The sequence below is a fragment of the Rhododendron vialii genome, chromosome 4a (genome assembly GCF_030253575.1).
Source record: "Rhododendron vialii isolate Sample 1 chromosome 4a, ASM3025357v1".
Classification (NCBI taxonomy): Eukaryota; Viridiplantae; Streptophyta; class Magnoliopsida; order Ericales; family Ericaceae; genus Rhododendron; species Rhododendron vialii.
The window spans coordinates 20,491,435-20,505,346 of NC_080560.1; the positions used below are offsets into that span (position 1 = coordinate 20,491,435).

At 38.1% G+C, this 13,912-nt stretch overlaps 1 protein-coding gene across 1 annotated transcript; it reads left to right on the forward strand.

Annotated features, from left to right (window-relative positions):
* Positions 1–752: 752 nt before the first annotated feature.
* On the forward strand, positions 753–12,744 carry LOC131324645 (uncharacterized protein At5g01610-like). Its single transcript, XM_058356687.1, has 3 exons — positions 753–993; positions 11,768–11,822; positions 12,264–12,744. Exons 1-3 carry the CDS (start codon positions 907–909, stop codon positions 12,587–12,589), a joined length of 468 nt encoding a protein of 155 aa, XP_058212670.1. The 5' UTR covers positions 753–906; the 3' UTR covers positions 12,590–12,744.
* Positions 12,745–13,912: the final 1,168 nt, after the last annotated feature.

Here is a 13,912-nt window from a genome sequence, read left to right on the forward strand (position 1 = left end):
ATTACACTAACACCCTTGACTTTCAAGCCTTGCACATTAACCCATAACTATAATTTCCACATTAAACTAATATTTGTCCACTTATAAAACATTAAAATTTAAAAGAAATTTATGGGTCTCTACAATCTACTAGAAGGATACGAAATAGGACGGCAAAAGGATTACACTTAGTGTAATTTGGCTAACTTGAAAAGAGCCAATATGACAACATGAGTAGACAGCTTACAAGCTACATCCACATGAGAGCAAAGAACCAGCTGCAACAAAATAGTACAACTGCTGCTGAATACACAACATAACAACAACAGTTATCGTGGAAAGCAGTAGATTGCAGTAACAGAAGCAGCAGTTGTGGTTGCCGCAGTAAGAGAAGCAGCAGCCATGACAGAAAACTGATACAGAACAGTAGCACTCTAAAACATTTTGTAGCCGTATCCGAAATAGCACCAGCCGTAACAGATATAAAAGCAACAGCACTCAAAAACAGCAACAGAAGCAGTATATCAGTAGCTTCTGAACAGCAGCAAATACAGTTAGCAGAGCAGCAGCAGCCGTAGCAAACAGTTAGCAGAGCTGCAGCAATAGTAAGACAGCAGTAGCAACCATAATACATTTGAACAGCAATAGCAACAACTAGGGACAAGCACCCTAGAAAAGCTTAAACATTCCAAGGGGCAACCCCCCAAGGATAGGTCAGAACAATTGCACAGCTGTAACGAAGGCGCTGAAAAGTCGCGGGAAATAGAAGACCGACCTATCTCCCCTCCCCTGTAAAAACTTTGCAATTGCTTTCAGAGAACGATAAGTTGTTGAATCCCTCCCTAGAGAGACATTATAAAGGTACTTACATGTACATATATACGAGTATCCATACAAAAACACAGAGAGAGAGAGAGAGAGAGGAAAATGGATCAGATTCTGAACAAGGTGGGAGCGTATTGGATAGGTCAGCAAGCCAACAAGGAAATCGATTCCGTCAGCGACGATTTCAACGTATGTCCTCACCTATCTTCTTCGTGTTTTATGCTAATCATATTGGATGTTTTTTTTGGGTAAATCAGCTTGAAATAGAAAAAAGGATAACCGAATATACAGCTTACAAGGGACATACCTCAGGAGGGAAAAAAAAAAACAAAAGAAAGGAAAGAAAAGTGAAGATGCCTGTGCCAATTGGCTACATAGAGCTAGAGTGAAATAGGAATGATCTATCCATGGGTTTCTAATCCATCTACAAGATGGAGAAGAAAACCAAGGGCAAAACAGGTCAAGAACTACTGAAACCAATAGGCCAAAGGCCGTACAAAATTACTTCCAAATTCTGCTCACCCATCCATGGAGAGGAGAGAGAACCAACAACAAAATTACACATGAATACATAAATGAAATGGTGCCACTAGGACTCGATATGTGAATCCCCTTCTAGAAGGACAGCAACAACATCTGGACTTCTACATGAGAACCTGGGGAGGGAACCCCTGGCAATTGAGAACAACCACTATATAACTTTCTAGCTGTTCGCCAACTTCTAAGTATAGACCTGCACACTCCACGGTAGCAAATATCCAAAAGACAGCCACGGCACAATGCAACTTTTGTGGACATCCCCCAACGAATAGGCATAAATCAAAACAAAGGTACAGTAATAATACAAAATGATGTGTAGTTGTTGAAAGTAAGCCCCGGGATTAGAGCATCAACCCATACAAATCTTGCATGTTGAAACTGTCCATGAGAGACTAGAGACAAGCCCGATAGAAAAGCATTAAACATTCCAAGGGACAACCCCCCAAGGATAAGCACAAGGATGATAATCAAATCACATACAATGGCCACCAATCCAGCCATGGTACCCAAAGCAGCACCAGCAAAAGTTAAGACACAAGTAGACACGATCCAGCAAGCATACAAGGCTGTAGTTGTAAAGAAGACATGAAAGCCTGGGAACTTGATTACATATTTACATTGATCCAAAAATCTGAAAATATGCCAACCAACTAGCTCTTCTTGAACAGTTATAGACTGGCTCTGCTTGAACAATTAGAATGATGATCTACCTGCTTGAGCAACTACCAAACACAGCAGTAGATATGTAATACCCAGTAAAACTTCAATCTCAGTGTCATGCTCTAAGGTAGCCCCCTGCTATTGTGAAGCAGTGATTACCAGTGCTGGCATACAACATAGATAAACAGCACACCCCCATTGGATAGAACTAATGAAAGTACAACCACAATTCCTCAAAAAATGCATACAAGGTTCACCACTGATGATACAAAATGAACACAACATATGGTATTATAAAAGGAAATCAACATAGGGCTACCAAGCTGTCACTTCCAGAACAAGAACAAGAGCCTGCACCAAGGAACCAAAAGAGCTTATTGCATTATCTGCTCACACTTCTACTCCCTCGAAGCCTAGTTCACCAAACCTAGAAGTAAAAGGATGGCCTCAACTCCCTCATCTCTCCCTCACAAAATGTCTCCTACTAACTATTACCTCCACTCTCATGAAGATTGGGCTCAAGCACACATCTCACAAGGGTCACACATATGCTAGCACACACAACTTCAACAAGAGGACACAGAGTCTTCTCTTATTGCTTCCAGGACTGAAAACAGATTCAGTTACTTCATAGAAGTAACCATTAAGAGATTAAGGTAACTACCTTTTAGATAGAACTATAGAAGTAATAACAGTTATGGACCCTCCAATATGCTGGTACACTCCAATCAACATGAAGCCGCCCTCAAGGATGCCAATAGCAGGGTTATCCTTTGTTTTTCAATTGTTCATGTGTTTTGAATTAATTGACCATGAAATCGAAGATGACAGTAAACAGAGCTTGAATACCTGAACCAATTATCGTAAATACTCCAAGTTTCTAGCGATATAGCTTTCAAAGTTTGACATGTTTGTAAGTTCTTATGAAGTACTTAAATTATTTAGCTTGTTGCTTGAAAAAAGATTGAGAAACAGTTCTCCCCATAGCCGTTGTTAGTTTCGGGGCTAAAAAAGTGAGATTTTTTGAAGCCCCAGTTTTTAATTGTATTGTTGTTTTATTTGAAGCGGTTAAACTATTCTATGGACAAAATGGCACTTTATTTACAATAGTGCTTCTAAAAATTAATGGTAATTTGGGCATTAAAACTTGATAAAAAGTTACTCTAACAGTCGAAAATTAAAACCATTTGTTTAATCTTTTTGTCACATCTTATAAAATATTTTACCCTATTTTAAGCTAATCGTATAAGCTTGTAATATAGAGATGGTATATAGAGAGCCCGTCGTACGGTGGTAGCATGTGTCCTAGATTATTTGAATATAGAATTTTGGCATAGATTACTTTTTCTAGCTGCCTTTCTATTTAGCCAAGAAAGACGCTCTCAACATCATTTTGAATTTTTATTATGAGTTATGAGGGAGAAACTACTTTAATGAGTGGGAGATCTTTAGTTTCTTAAGTCTTCTTGCTTTCCATTGGTAACAATTACTTGATGTCAAGGGAAGAAATGGACAGAATTTTCAAAACAAGCAGGTATACCCTCTTATGGGGAAGAAAAAAAGGAAATTTCAAAAAAGTCTATGAACTATCATTCCAATGTCCCACAGGTCTCCGAACTTCAATAAATGTTAATTACGCCTTTGAACTTTCCAAAACTTGATCAATTACACCCACACCTTCTAATTCCGTCAACTGTCGATGGAGGATGCTTAGGCCTTGTTCGTTTGGAGGTTTTGAGGGAGATTTTTGAGAGTAATGAGTAGAGGCAGATAGATAGAGAAAATTTAGGGTAAATTATAGTTAACTCCGTCAAACTATACCTCGCAGACACTTTACCCTCTCAAACTTTTTTTTTTGGCACTTAGCCACCTCTAACTAATGGAAATGCTACTTCTGTTTTCCTTCTGTTATGAGTTGGATGGAAAAGGCAACTTCCGTTAGCCATCTATCTTCTATCCCAATTCCAAGACAAACCTACCTCTCTCTCTCTCTAGCACTAGACCAAAGGAAGCAAGGCATAAACAGAGATGGAGGACGACTGGGATGTGGGATCTTCATGTGGTGGTTAGAGGCTGTGCCGCTACCGTCGCCGACACCACCACAACCGCTTCTTGCAGCCAAGACACCCACCTTTTATCTGACTTCCAATCACAAGAAGACCAATTTCAATTTTTCTCAGATCCATTTGAACAAAGATGCAGTCAGAGCAACGAAGAACTGCATGATTTTTTCAGACCCTTCTTCCCCAAATCACAACAAATTTTCCCACAAAACATTCCCATCTCACCCCTTTTTGTTCTTGGCAGATTACAAGATCTATGACCACCACCAGCACCATTACCACCACCGCAAATACCACTACACCACATACAACCACCACCACAAATTAAACAAGAGAAACTGAAGCAAAATCATTTTTCTGTTGCTTGAACAATCGGCAATCCTAATTCTATTGGGCACACCTCAGCCCCGAGATCTAAAAGATATCAGTTTGTTTTTTGGGTTTCTTTTAAGGTTCTGTATGGATGATAAAAAAAAGGAGCGGTGAATAAGTTTTACGGCACTCAATCTCAGCCATCTAAAAGTATTTTAGACGAACTGAATTAAAATCAAAATATTATTGTTAATAGATTGTTTTTAATCCGGATCGTCTAAAACACTTTTAGACATCTGAGATTACGTGGAGCCGCGAATAACTAAGTTTCTCTCTTTACCCATTAAGAGGTCTTGCAAATGACACCATTCAGAGTTCTCTGCTAACAATCTTCCCTTGCCCATCCCAAACCCAAATAATCTATCCCCATCCACACTTGTCAGCTCTACCTACAAGCAGTGCGTCCTCTCACTATGCCAACACCACACCACACCACACCACACCACGGTCACCACCTACCCCCAAATAAAACCCATCCACCACACTAAAAAATGGGGCAAAGTTCACTTTGACCCCTGTGGTTATTACCATGTGTGGATACCCCCCTCATGGTTCAAAACTGAGCACATAACCTACCTGTGGTTTTGAAAATGTGCAGATAGACCCCATGCCGTCATGTCTTCCATCTATATTAATGGACACAACATTAAAAAACTGATATACCCTCATCATGTTGTCACACCCCAAAATGAGAAGTGACCGGCCATGAACCACAAGACCCAAACTCGTAGAACATGCAGCCTAAAAAGAAATTTAATTAAATTCCAAAGCAAAGAACTACTAAACAGCCAACCACTTTTTTTTTATTAAAAACAACTCCAACCATTAAAGTTCAACAAAAGAAAGCATGGGGCACAAACATCCCATGAAACAACCAACATCCACTGATCCAACCAAAATAAAAAGAATCCATTTTTTTTTTGACAAATGTTTCGAATGCGGAAGCGATTATTAAAACAAATAATAATAATAATAATAAAAAGATGAGACACCCTAAGGAGGTCAACAAATGAAATCCCCGAGATGCCGCCAGAGTCCTCCTAACTGCCCAACTTGCCTGAAAATGAAATTGGAATAAATCCGTCAGCTGACGAGCTCAGTGAGTAGTAAAAGCATGTATAATAATAATGTTCTAAAACTTGGCTAAAAATAGATTATCACGTTAACATATTTTGGCATACAAAGGTGTGCATCAAACGAACAAATTTGGCCATAAATCATTTACCAATAAATCTCAATGGTGATCACAAACCAATCTCCAACAACAATGGGGAACCACAACCAATATCGATAGAACCAAATGCCAGTGTATAAATGTCTCATAATTGGATCCAATATCGAATCTTAGGGTCACCACGAGTAGGCAGCCCGTGGAACTTTTCCCTAAGAATGATCCGGTCAATAACAACCGTTGAGCATTAGGGTCACCGGCTTAATCCGGTTTCTTCCCTAATGGCCAGAGTCACCCGCACACAGAGGATTAATTTCCCTGGACTTCCAAAATATGTTCCCAACAATATCCACAAAATTCTCACCAAAAGATTATCCAAACAATAAATAGTTTCACCAATCCGCATGCCAATTTCAAGACCCAAATAAAATAAATACATGTTCCCAATTTCAATCATTAATTTTCTAAAACAATAATTTAAGGGATACGGGGAAGTTCGCAAGTACGTAACATGCTTAACCACTCACCTGGGTCCAAAAAGTAATGAAACTCGAATCATGCAAAACGGGACTATCCTGTAAAAGTAAAACATTCGAATAACTAAGTAATTTAAATATAATATACAGACAATACAAAGCTAGAAAAACTACTGCTATAAAATTATCACAACCTAAATATTCCTAAGTTTCCTAAGCCTAACAGTAGCCACCAAAGGTCCACCCACGAACACCCAACGAGATCTTTTTCCAAGAACAATATCAGGAAACCACCTATTACCCCTTCCAAATAATCACCTTTGTTACCAATAAAATATGTATAAAGCACTTGCACTCATAACAGTCCAAAGCCGTCTACTCCGAAACTACAATCGAATTGAGTAACAAAACTATTAAACAAAGAACTCTCTCCAATACCTTGAGCAACATCGAAATCCCTTCTCAGATTATTACAATCTTAGATCATCACAAACTGCCACACCACATGATGTTTCCGACGTACACACCATCGTACAAACAATAAGTTAATTAAAAACTAGAGCCCAATTGAAAGACTTGATGGCTTTGTGAAGCGGCAGATTAGAAAACGCAGTAGATGAAAACTAATTACCTCAGAGAATCCAAAGAAGACCACTCCGAAACCCTTGATTGCTGCTCTCAACTTCAACTGTTGCAACTTCTCTCTCTCAAAATCAACAACCCTAGTCCAATATAATGACTTTCACTGACTCACGTTCTCTCCAAATAAAAACCTTACTCCGTGAAAATATCTCCTAATGAATAACTTCATAAAACTACCCACTAATCACAAACACCCACAATTATAGCTATCTAGTTAAACAAAATTTCAGAAATTCTAACTAAGGTAAAACTAAATTACTATGGTTAATTAAGCTCATACCCTTGTAGTTATAATAACAACAATTGTACCCATTGTACACAACAATAATTAATCGGGACCCAACCATAATACCCAATTAAATAATGGCCAAAATAGTTAATAAATTAAATAAAATTCTAGGTCGTAACATTGTCCTTTGATTCTTCTTCTTTTTTAAATCGAACTACACCATCCCCTATACCAAAAATTAAATCCAAACCATTAATATTCGAGTACTACATCTATGCCAAAATTCAAGTCACTCAAAAAATAAAAAGCTCATAGTCGAATCGATTTTGTTATGAAATTAAAATTTCAAATTTGAATTTACTAAAAATTAGATCACTGGGTTATTGATGCTTTATAGAGATGAATTTTTTTACAGAGATACTCTATTCTTTATTTAATACATTATTGTAACGACTCTAATTTTTATTTTTATTTAAATGTTGTTATTTCTTTTAATTACTTGACATTACTTTAAATATTTCTTTTAATTCCGTTAATTTGTCATAATTAAGTTTTAGTCCTTGTAAAATTCTTCTTTTTTTTGATTAAAAGCCTTACTTGGCTAGTAGAGTTAATTTCCAACCGACTAGTTGGACAAACCAAACTACCATTTCTCCTAGTTACACTTCCCGAACCCTAATTGGACCTTTTTGACCGTCTTGGAGCCTTTTGAACCCCTCAAACCCTAATTGAACCCTTACACTTTTAGGGGTAATCATTATACCCCATGACAAGTCATTTCAAACCCTAATTATTACCAATATTCATTTACCCTCTTTGTTCCATAAATGCTAGGGAAATTTTTGACCATTGGTCATTGATTATCAAGTTGCCAATAAGGCTTTGATTTGACCATACAAAATCATGGGCCAATGAATCTCATCATTTTGCTTCCAAAACTAGTTAACCTAGCCATGCATGCATGCAACCCTAGGATTTTAGCCTTAAAAACCTATTAATCCTAGACTTACTTTCCTAGACACACATATATATACATGTACACACACACACACACACACACACACACACATATATATATATATATATATGTACCAAAGAGAGAGAGAGAGAGAGAGAGAGAGAGAGAGAGAGAATCCGAGAGAGAGAGGAGAGGGGAGGCCGAATGGGGAGAGAGAGGGAGAGTGTGTGTGTGTGTGCAAATTTTGGACACTTACACAAGCTACTTATTGTACACTCAACCTAGATTCTACTTGACAACCCATGACTAGACAACTTTAAGTATAATCCTAGCCAATGATTTTATTCTTTCTTACAAGCCAACCCATTCTAGGATTTGACAAGCCATAAAACCTTCATTATAACCTAGGATTTGGCCTATTATTGGATTGACAAGTGAGGAAAGGCTAGGATTTTGATTAAAGTCTTGAAATGACAAGACTATGGAGCAAAATCCATGGGGTAAAGAGAGGAGAGGGAGGCCGACCATGGGGGAGAAGGAAGAGCCCAAGTTTTGCTATAAATAGCATCTCCCATTCACCATTTCAACTCACACCTTCATCCTCCAACTTCTCTCTAGAAAAATCTTGTGTTCTTACTTTGTTTTCTTAAGTTCTTGAAGTTCTTGAGAGCTACCACCAAACCACCTCCAAAACCATCCATAGATCTTTAAAGTAGTCTAGTTTTAGTAACTAAGTTGTTTCTAGGAGGAGAAAATCCATCTCTCTTCCTTTCGAAGCACTTCGGAGCCGTTACGCCACCAATCCGCAAAACCGACGATCAAATCTCAAAACCGACCTACTGCCAAGAAGAAAGGTAGAAACCCTAGTCCAATAACTCTACGTATAGAATAGAATCGTACGTTAGAAAGTAGAATGTTCTTGATTCAAAGTATCAATATCCTTATCGTTTTCCTTAAGTAGATAAGGCTATCTATTGTTTCGTTTCAAGTAGATAAGGTTATCTATCGTTTAAAATGCATGATTGTCAATAAGTTTATCTCGCTAATGGAAGTGCAAGCATGTTAGATAAATGACTTTTTCTTAAATAAACATATGTTGTTTAGAACTTCCCTCAAAGAAAGAAAGAACGATTTTCGAAAGATAGAATTTGACACTTGAATAGAAGTATTCGTATTTTGATCTTTAGGATAGTTATGAGCATGATTATTAATATAGAATTGGATGATCTTGCTAGTTTAGTTTCAAGATTACAATGAATGATTTATGTTTGTAAAAAGTCCTACCACGGAGTCTATGCATGAGAACGAGACACGGAAATCGAGAAAATAGAAACATGACACCTAGGGTGTGGTTAACAAGAAAAATGTGTTTCGAAGGAGAAAATATTTTTGAAACTACATAATGACCGATTTTGATGGCATTATGTGAGATGTGTGTGAGTGTGTGCCAATGGGAACCTGGGACGGCGGAACCATTGTGAGGATACTCGGGAACCCGGAACGGCGGAACCGAGGTTGGATGTGTGGCTTGGTTATCCGCGGAGAGGAGCCAATGCAAATGTGTGCCAGTGGGAACCCGGTGCAGCGGAACCATTGTAAGGATACTCGGGAACCCGAAACGGCGGAACCGAGGTTGGGTGTGTTAAAAACGGATTTTGAAAATGTTGATTTGGTTATGAAAAGTGAAAATGGAGACACGGTCTACGATGAGTCGCGTAGGAGAAACACAGAAAAACATGGACACCAACGATACTTGAATAGTGAATGTGGATGTGTTATTGTTACTATTTGTCGTATATGATTTACTATTTGTAAGTTATGAGTTAGTGGGTAGGGTTTAATCTATTGAGCTTTTGTAAGCTCACGGTGTTACCTTTGGTGACCCTGAAATATTATATTGGTGGCGACGCTGGTATAATGTGTCAGACCTCATAGATGAACATGGTGAACATTATACCTTGGAAGCTTTCGGAGCCGAGGAGCTGGCCAGAATGGAAGAAGAGGCGGAGCAGTAGATAGGAACCCTAGTCTACCCTCCTTTTGTTTAATAAAGTACTCTTTGGAGAATTATGTTGTAATATTGAGCTAGACTCTATTTAGATTTTCAAAGAAATTGCCTTCTTTAACGTACCCAAAATTGGGGGCGTTACAACTATGAACGACTCAGATTACATTCTAGAGGCGTGTGAGATACACCTCTATTAATATGGATGGAAAATATGATGGCATGTGGTCTATCCAATCATTTTCAAAACCACAGGTAGGTTATGTGCTCAGTTTTAAACCATGAGGGAGGTATCCACACATGACGATAACCACAGGGGGTAAAAGTGGACTTTGCCCTAAAAGATGCTGTTACAATGGGAATGTGAGAGACCCTTCAATGAGGACTCAAATCCAAATCCAAATTAGGTGACATGCAAATTATTTGACCGGATTAGAGTTTGATTGTTGACCGGAGTAGAGTTTGATTCCCTAGATCAACGCGACAATCTAATAAAGCAACCGAAGCAACCAAACTCTACTCGGACATGCAAATTATTTTATCTGAGTAAGCTCTGCTCTAGCATGTTACCCTTCAATGAGATGGAGAAGATGGTGATGGAGGTGGTGGGTGACTGATAGGAGTAGTGGCGGTGTGTGTTAGGGTATGTAGGGATTGGGATGGAGAAGATGAATAAGAGGTTGGAGGCTTTTGGACACATGTCATCTCGTGAGTGGAAGGGAACATGTTTTCGGGGCAGGGGGAGTGAAGATAGACACGTTAAGCATTCTCCATCCACAAGTTAACGGAATTAGACGGCATGTGAGTAATTGATGAAATCCTTTAAACTTCAAAGATGTAATTAACATTTATTGAAGTTTCGAGGTCCATGGGACATTGATAGTTAAGAGGCTTATTTGAAATTTTTCAAAAAAAAAAAAAAAAAAAAAACACAGTGATTTAAAAATTCACAAATATCCTTGGGGCCTAGAGTAAAGCTTTACAGTTGATCAAGCTAATCCTGAACATCTAAAACTGCCAAAGTGTCGAAATGGGAATTCTATTATTTGGTTTTCTCTTTTAGAGGGGGAAAAAAGAGTTCTTAAATTTCAAGAATCCATGTCAATGTACCTGTGCCTTCCATTCTTCTAGAGTCCCACATTATGTGACCCAAATATGTATGAGTTGTGAGGGAAAATTCATCTGTAAGAATGGGAGTTTTCAACTTTTAAATTAAAGCTGGCTTGTTATTACTTGAAATTAGGGTGTCATGTCTATTCTGAGATATTCTTGTAGGTAAGTGATAAATCAAAATGCATTTATGTAATGTTAGATTGAAAGGACATGAATCAGTGCACAAGGCTTTTAATTGAACATCGCCACATAAGTCTTCAATCAGTGTTTTAGTTGGTGTCCATTTATTGGGACAAACCAATTATGTGGGTGAATGTTCTTCCGTTTTTGTTCAGCCTTGTGTTATACTTGCAATTTCAGATCTTCTTCGATCTTAAACAATGATTGCAAATGTTGTTTAATAAAATGCACAATGCTATACACTATGACATGCATAGTTAGCTAGGTTCTCGTTGAAGGGGACGTTTTCCTTTGATTTACTTGATAGTGTCAAGCTGGCTGTCACAGTTGGCTTGTACAGAAATGGTTCACTACTTATTACAATTATTGTGTGATATTGAAAACTAAAATTAACTCATTTTATTCGTTACTCCTACCTTTTAATTGCGTATCAGAAAATTGTGTAGATTTGGTAACTGATATTTTGCTTCTCAATTCCTATAGTTTGCTACGCCTGAACAATTTAGCGCATTTTGTTCCAATTTTCTTGTACTGACCTTTATGCCTACTTTTAGTCCTTGTCAACCAGCATTTCAGGAGGATCCAAATGGTTGGTCAACAAACTCAAAGGTTTCGTTTTGCTTCTGTGACATTCTCTCCTCTGTTTGACATAAGCAGTGTATCAAAAAGATGCCATGTGCTATTCAGAGTGTATTTGTAATGTACATATACCTTAGTTGGCTTTGTGGTTTGGCATTTGCGAAATATTTCCTTGCTGTAATCTTGTCTAGTTTAATTTCAGCAACCATCAGAAGATGGTATCTTTGCAAATGAGTTATCTTAATCTGTACAAGATGTATTGCCTTGATTTAGTTCCTCTGTTCACCTTTTCAAGTTCTGTCTTCGCGATGAATTTTCTGGTTTCCTGTTGAAATTTTTTCAATAGTAATTTACTCAGGCAGTGTGTGCGTAATTGTGAACATGTATATGTATGTAGTTATACTTCGCTCTCTTTTTTCCTGCTGAGTTGCGTAAACACTACACTCATTAACGAACACACTAACTTTACAGGGAAAATGCAAAAGCCACTAACTGAACTTCTAAAGGAGCATGACTTGGCAATAGGCTTCTTCCCTCGCGATGCTACGAACTATGAGTTGAACGAAGAGACTGGTAAACTTGTTGTCTACATTCCCTCGATATGTGAAGTGGGTTATAGGGACCCGTCTGTTTTGCGCTTTTCAACGGTAGTCACTAGGTATTTCGAGAAAGGGAAACTAGCCGGTATAGAAGGGATGAAAACAAAAGTGATGATTTGGGCAAAAGTTACATGTATCACTTCGAATGGTGGAAAGCTCCATATATTTCACAGCTGGGATGAAGAAAAGCAGGAATAAAAATGCTTATGAGGTTCTTCGAGATGGAGTGAGTGTAGATAAGTTTTGAGATAGTTGGATGTAATATTTCATATATTCTTGAAAGTTATACGACTTTTCTGATCGGTTTCGGAACCCCTTTGCTTGAAAATTGAACTTTTCATTTATTTTGTATATAGTTCCCACCTCTTTTTTATTTTGGTAAATATTTTGTTGTATGATGGATAGATTAGTCTCAATGAGTCCACGAAACGTTTTGTTATGAACTTATGATGTAAATCTTTTGTTTCGATATTTAATAAGTTTGCCTTTAAAAAAAACTTTTTTTTAAGGTGGGGTTATTTTGATAACGAGCTGTAAAATTAAATGTGCCAAGCAATAATCAATTAAATGGGTTTGAAAATCATATGTAACATTGCTTAAAATTTTAAGTGCCTATTAAAATATAGATTAAAAAGTTCATAACCACTGCTGCCACTGCCCCTTCTACTACTATCACCACACCACCACTTGTACCGCCACTCCACATCCGTTACCATCACCATCTCTTTTGTTCCACCACCACCAACTATCAAGGTTTGAACCCCCAAATTTAGGTCTAGTTGTACCAACTGGAACCATCAAGCAGGACAAATCACTCACCTCTTTACCACCACTACTCGCTATTGTAATCACCAATACAACCCTTTATCACCACGAATCTCATCCACCACAACCGTCACCATCCTTCTACAACCACCACTCTCGCTACAAGTACACCGCTACACAACCACCATGTCTCACCGACGCCACCATAACTCCAATCTCCTCTATCTCTCCGACACCTTTTAACATTACAATTAAATCACCTCTTCAACACCATAACCATACACCACTCACAACCGTCTCCACCAGCACCACCCCTACCATCACCTTCTCTTGAGTTAGACTGCAATGAGCTGATTAAATGCATCAACAACCCTAAAGGCCAGTGTCCTTGGGAGTTTATGGTCCCCATTGTTCCACACCTTTCACTTGCTCGCCAAAGATATGGCGACGACTATGAAGCCGCCATTAAAGACCAGATCAAGTGAATCCTGTTTTCTTGTTTAATCCTTTTCCCCTGTCAGTTTTCTATTTACTCAAAATCTCCTGTCATTTCTGCTATAGAGTTTATGATCTACATTTTTTGTCCTTTTTCTTTTTGTTTTGTTTTCTTTATCCTTGATGATTTAGTCTTACAAGCAGTGCTACAGATTGACATAAATGTATTTAGAATTGTTCGATGCACATACATCCTACATGATGCACGTGTCACCTGAACACATCGCCCGATTTTGAACCCACATGGTCCGACCATCTATG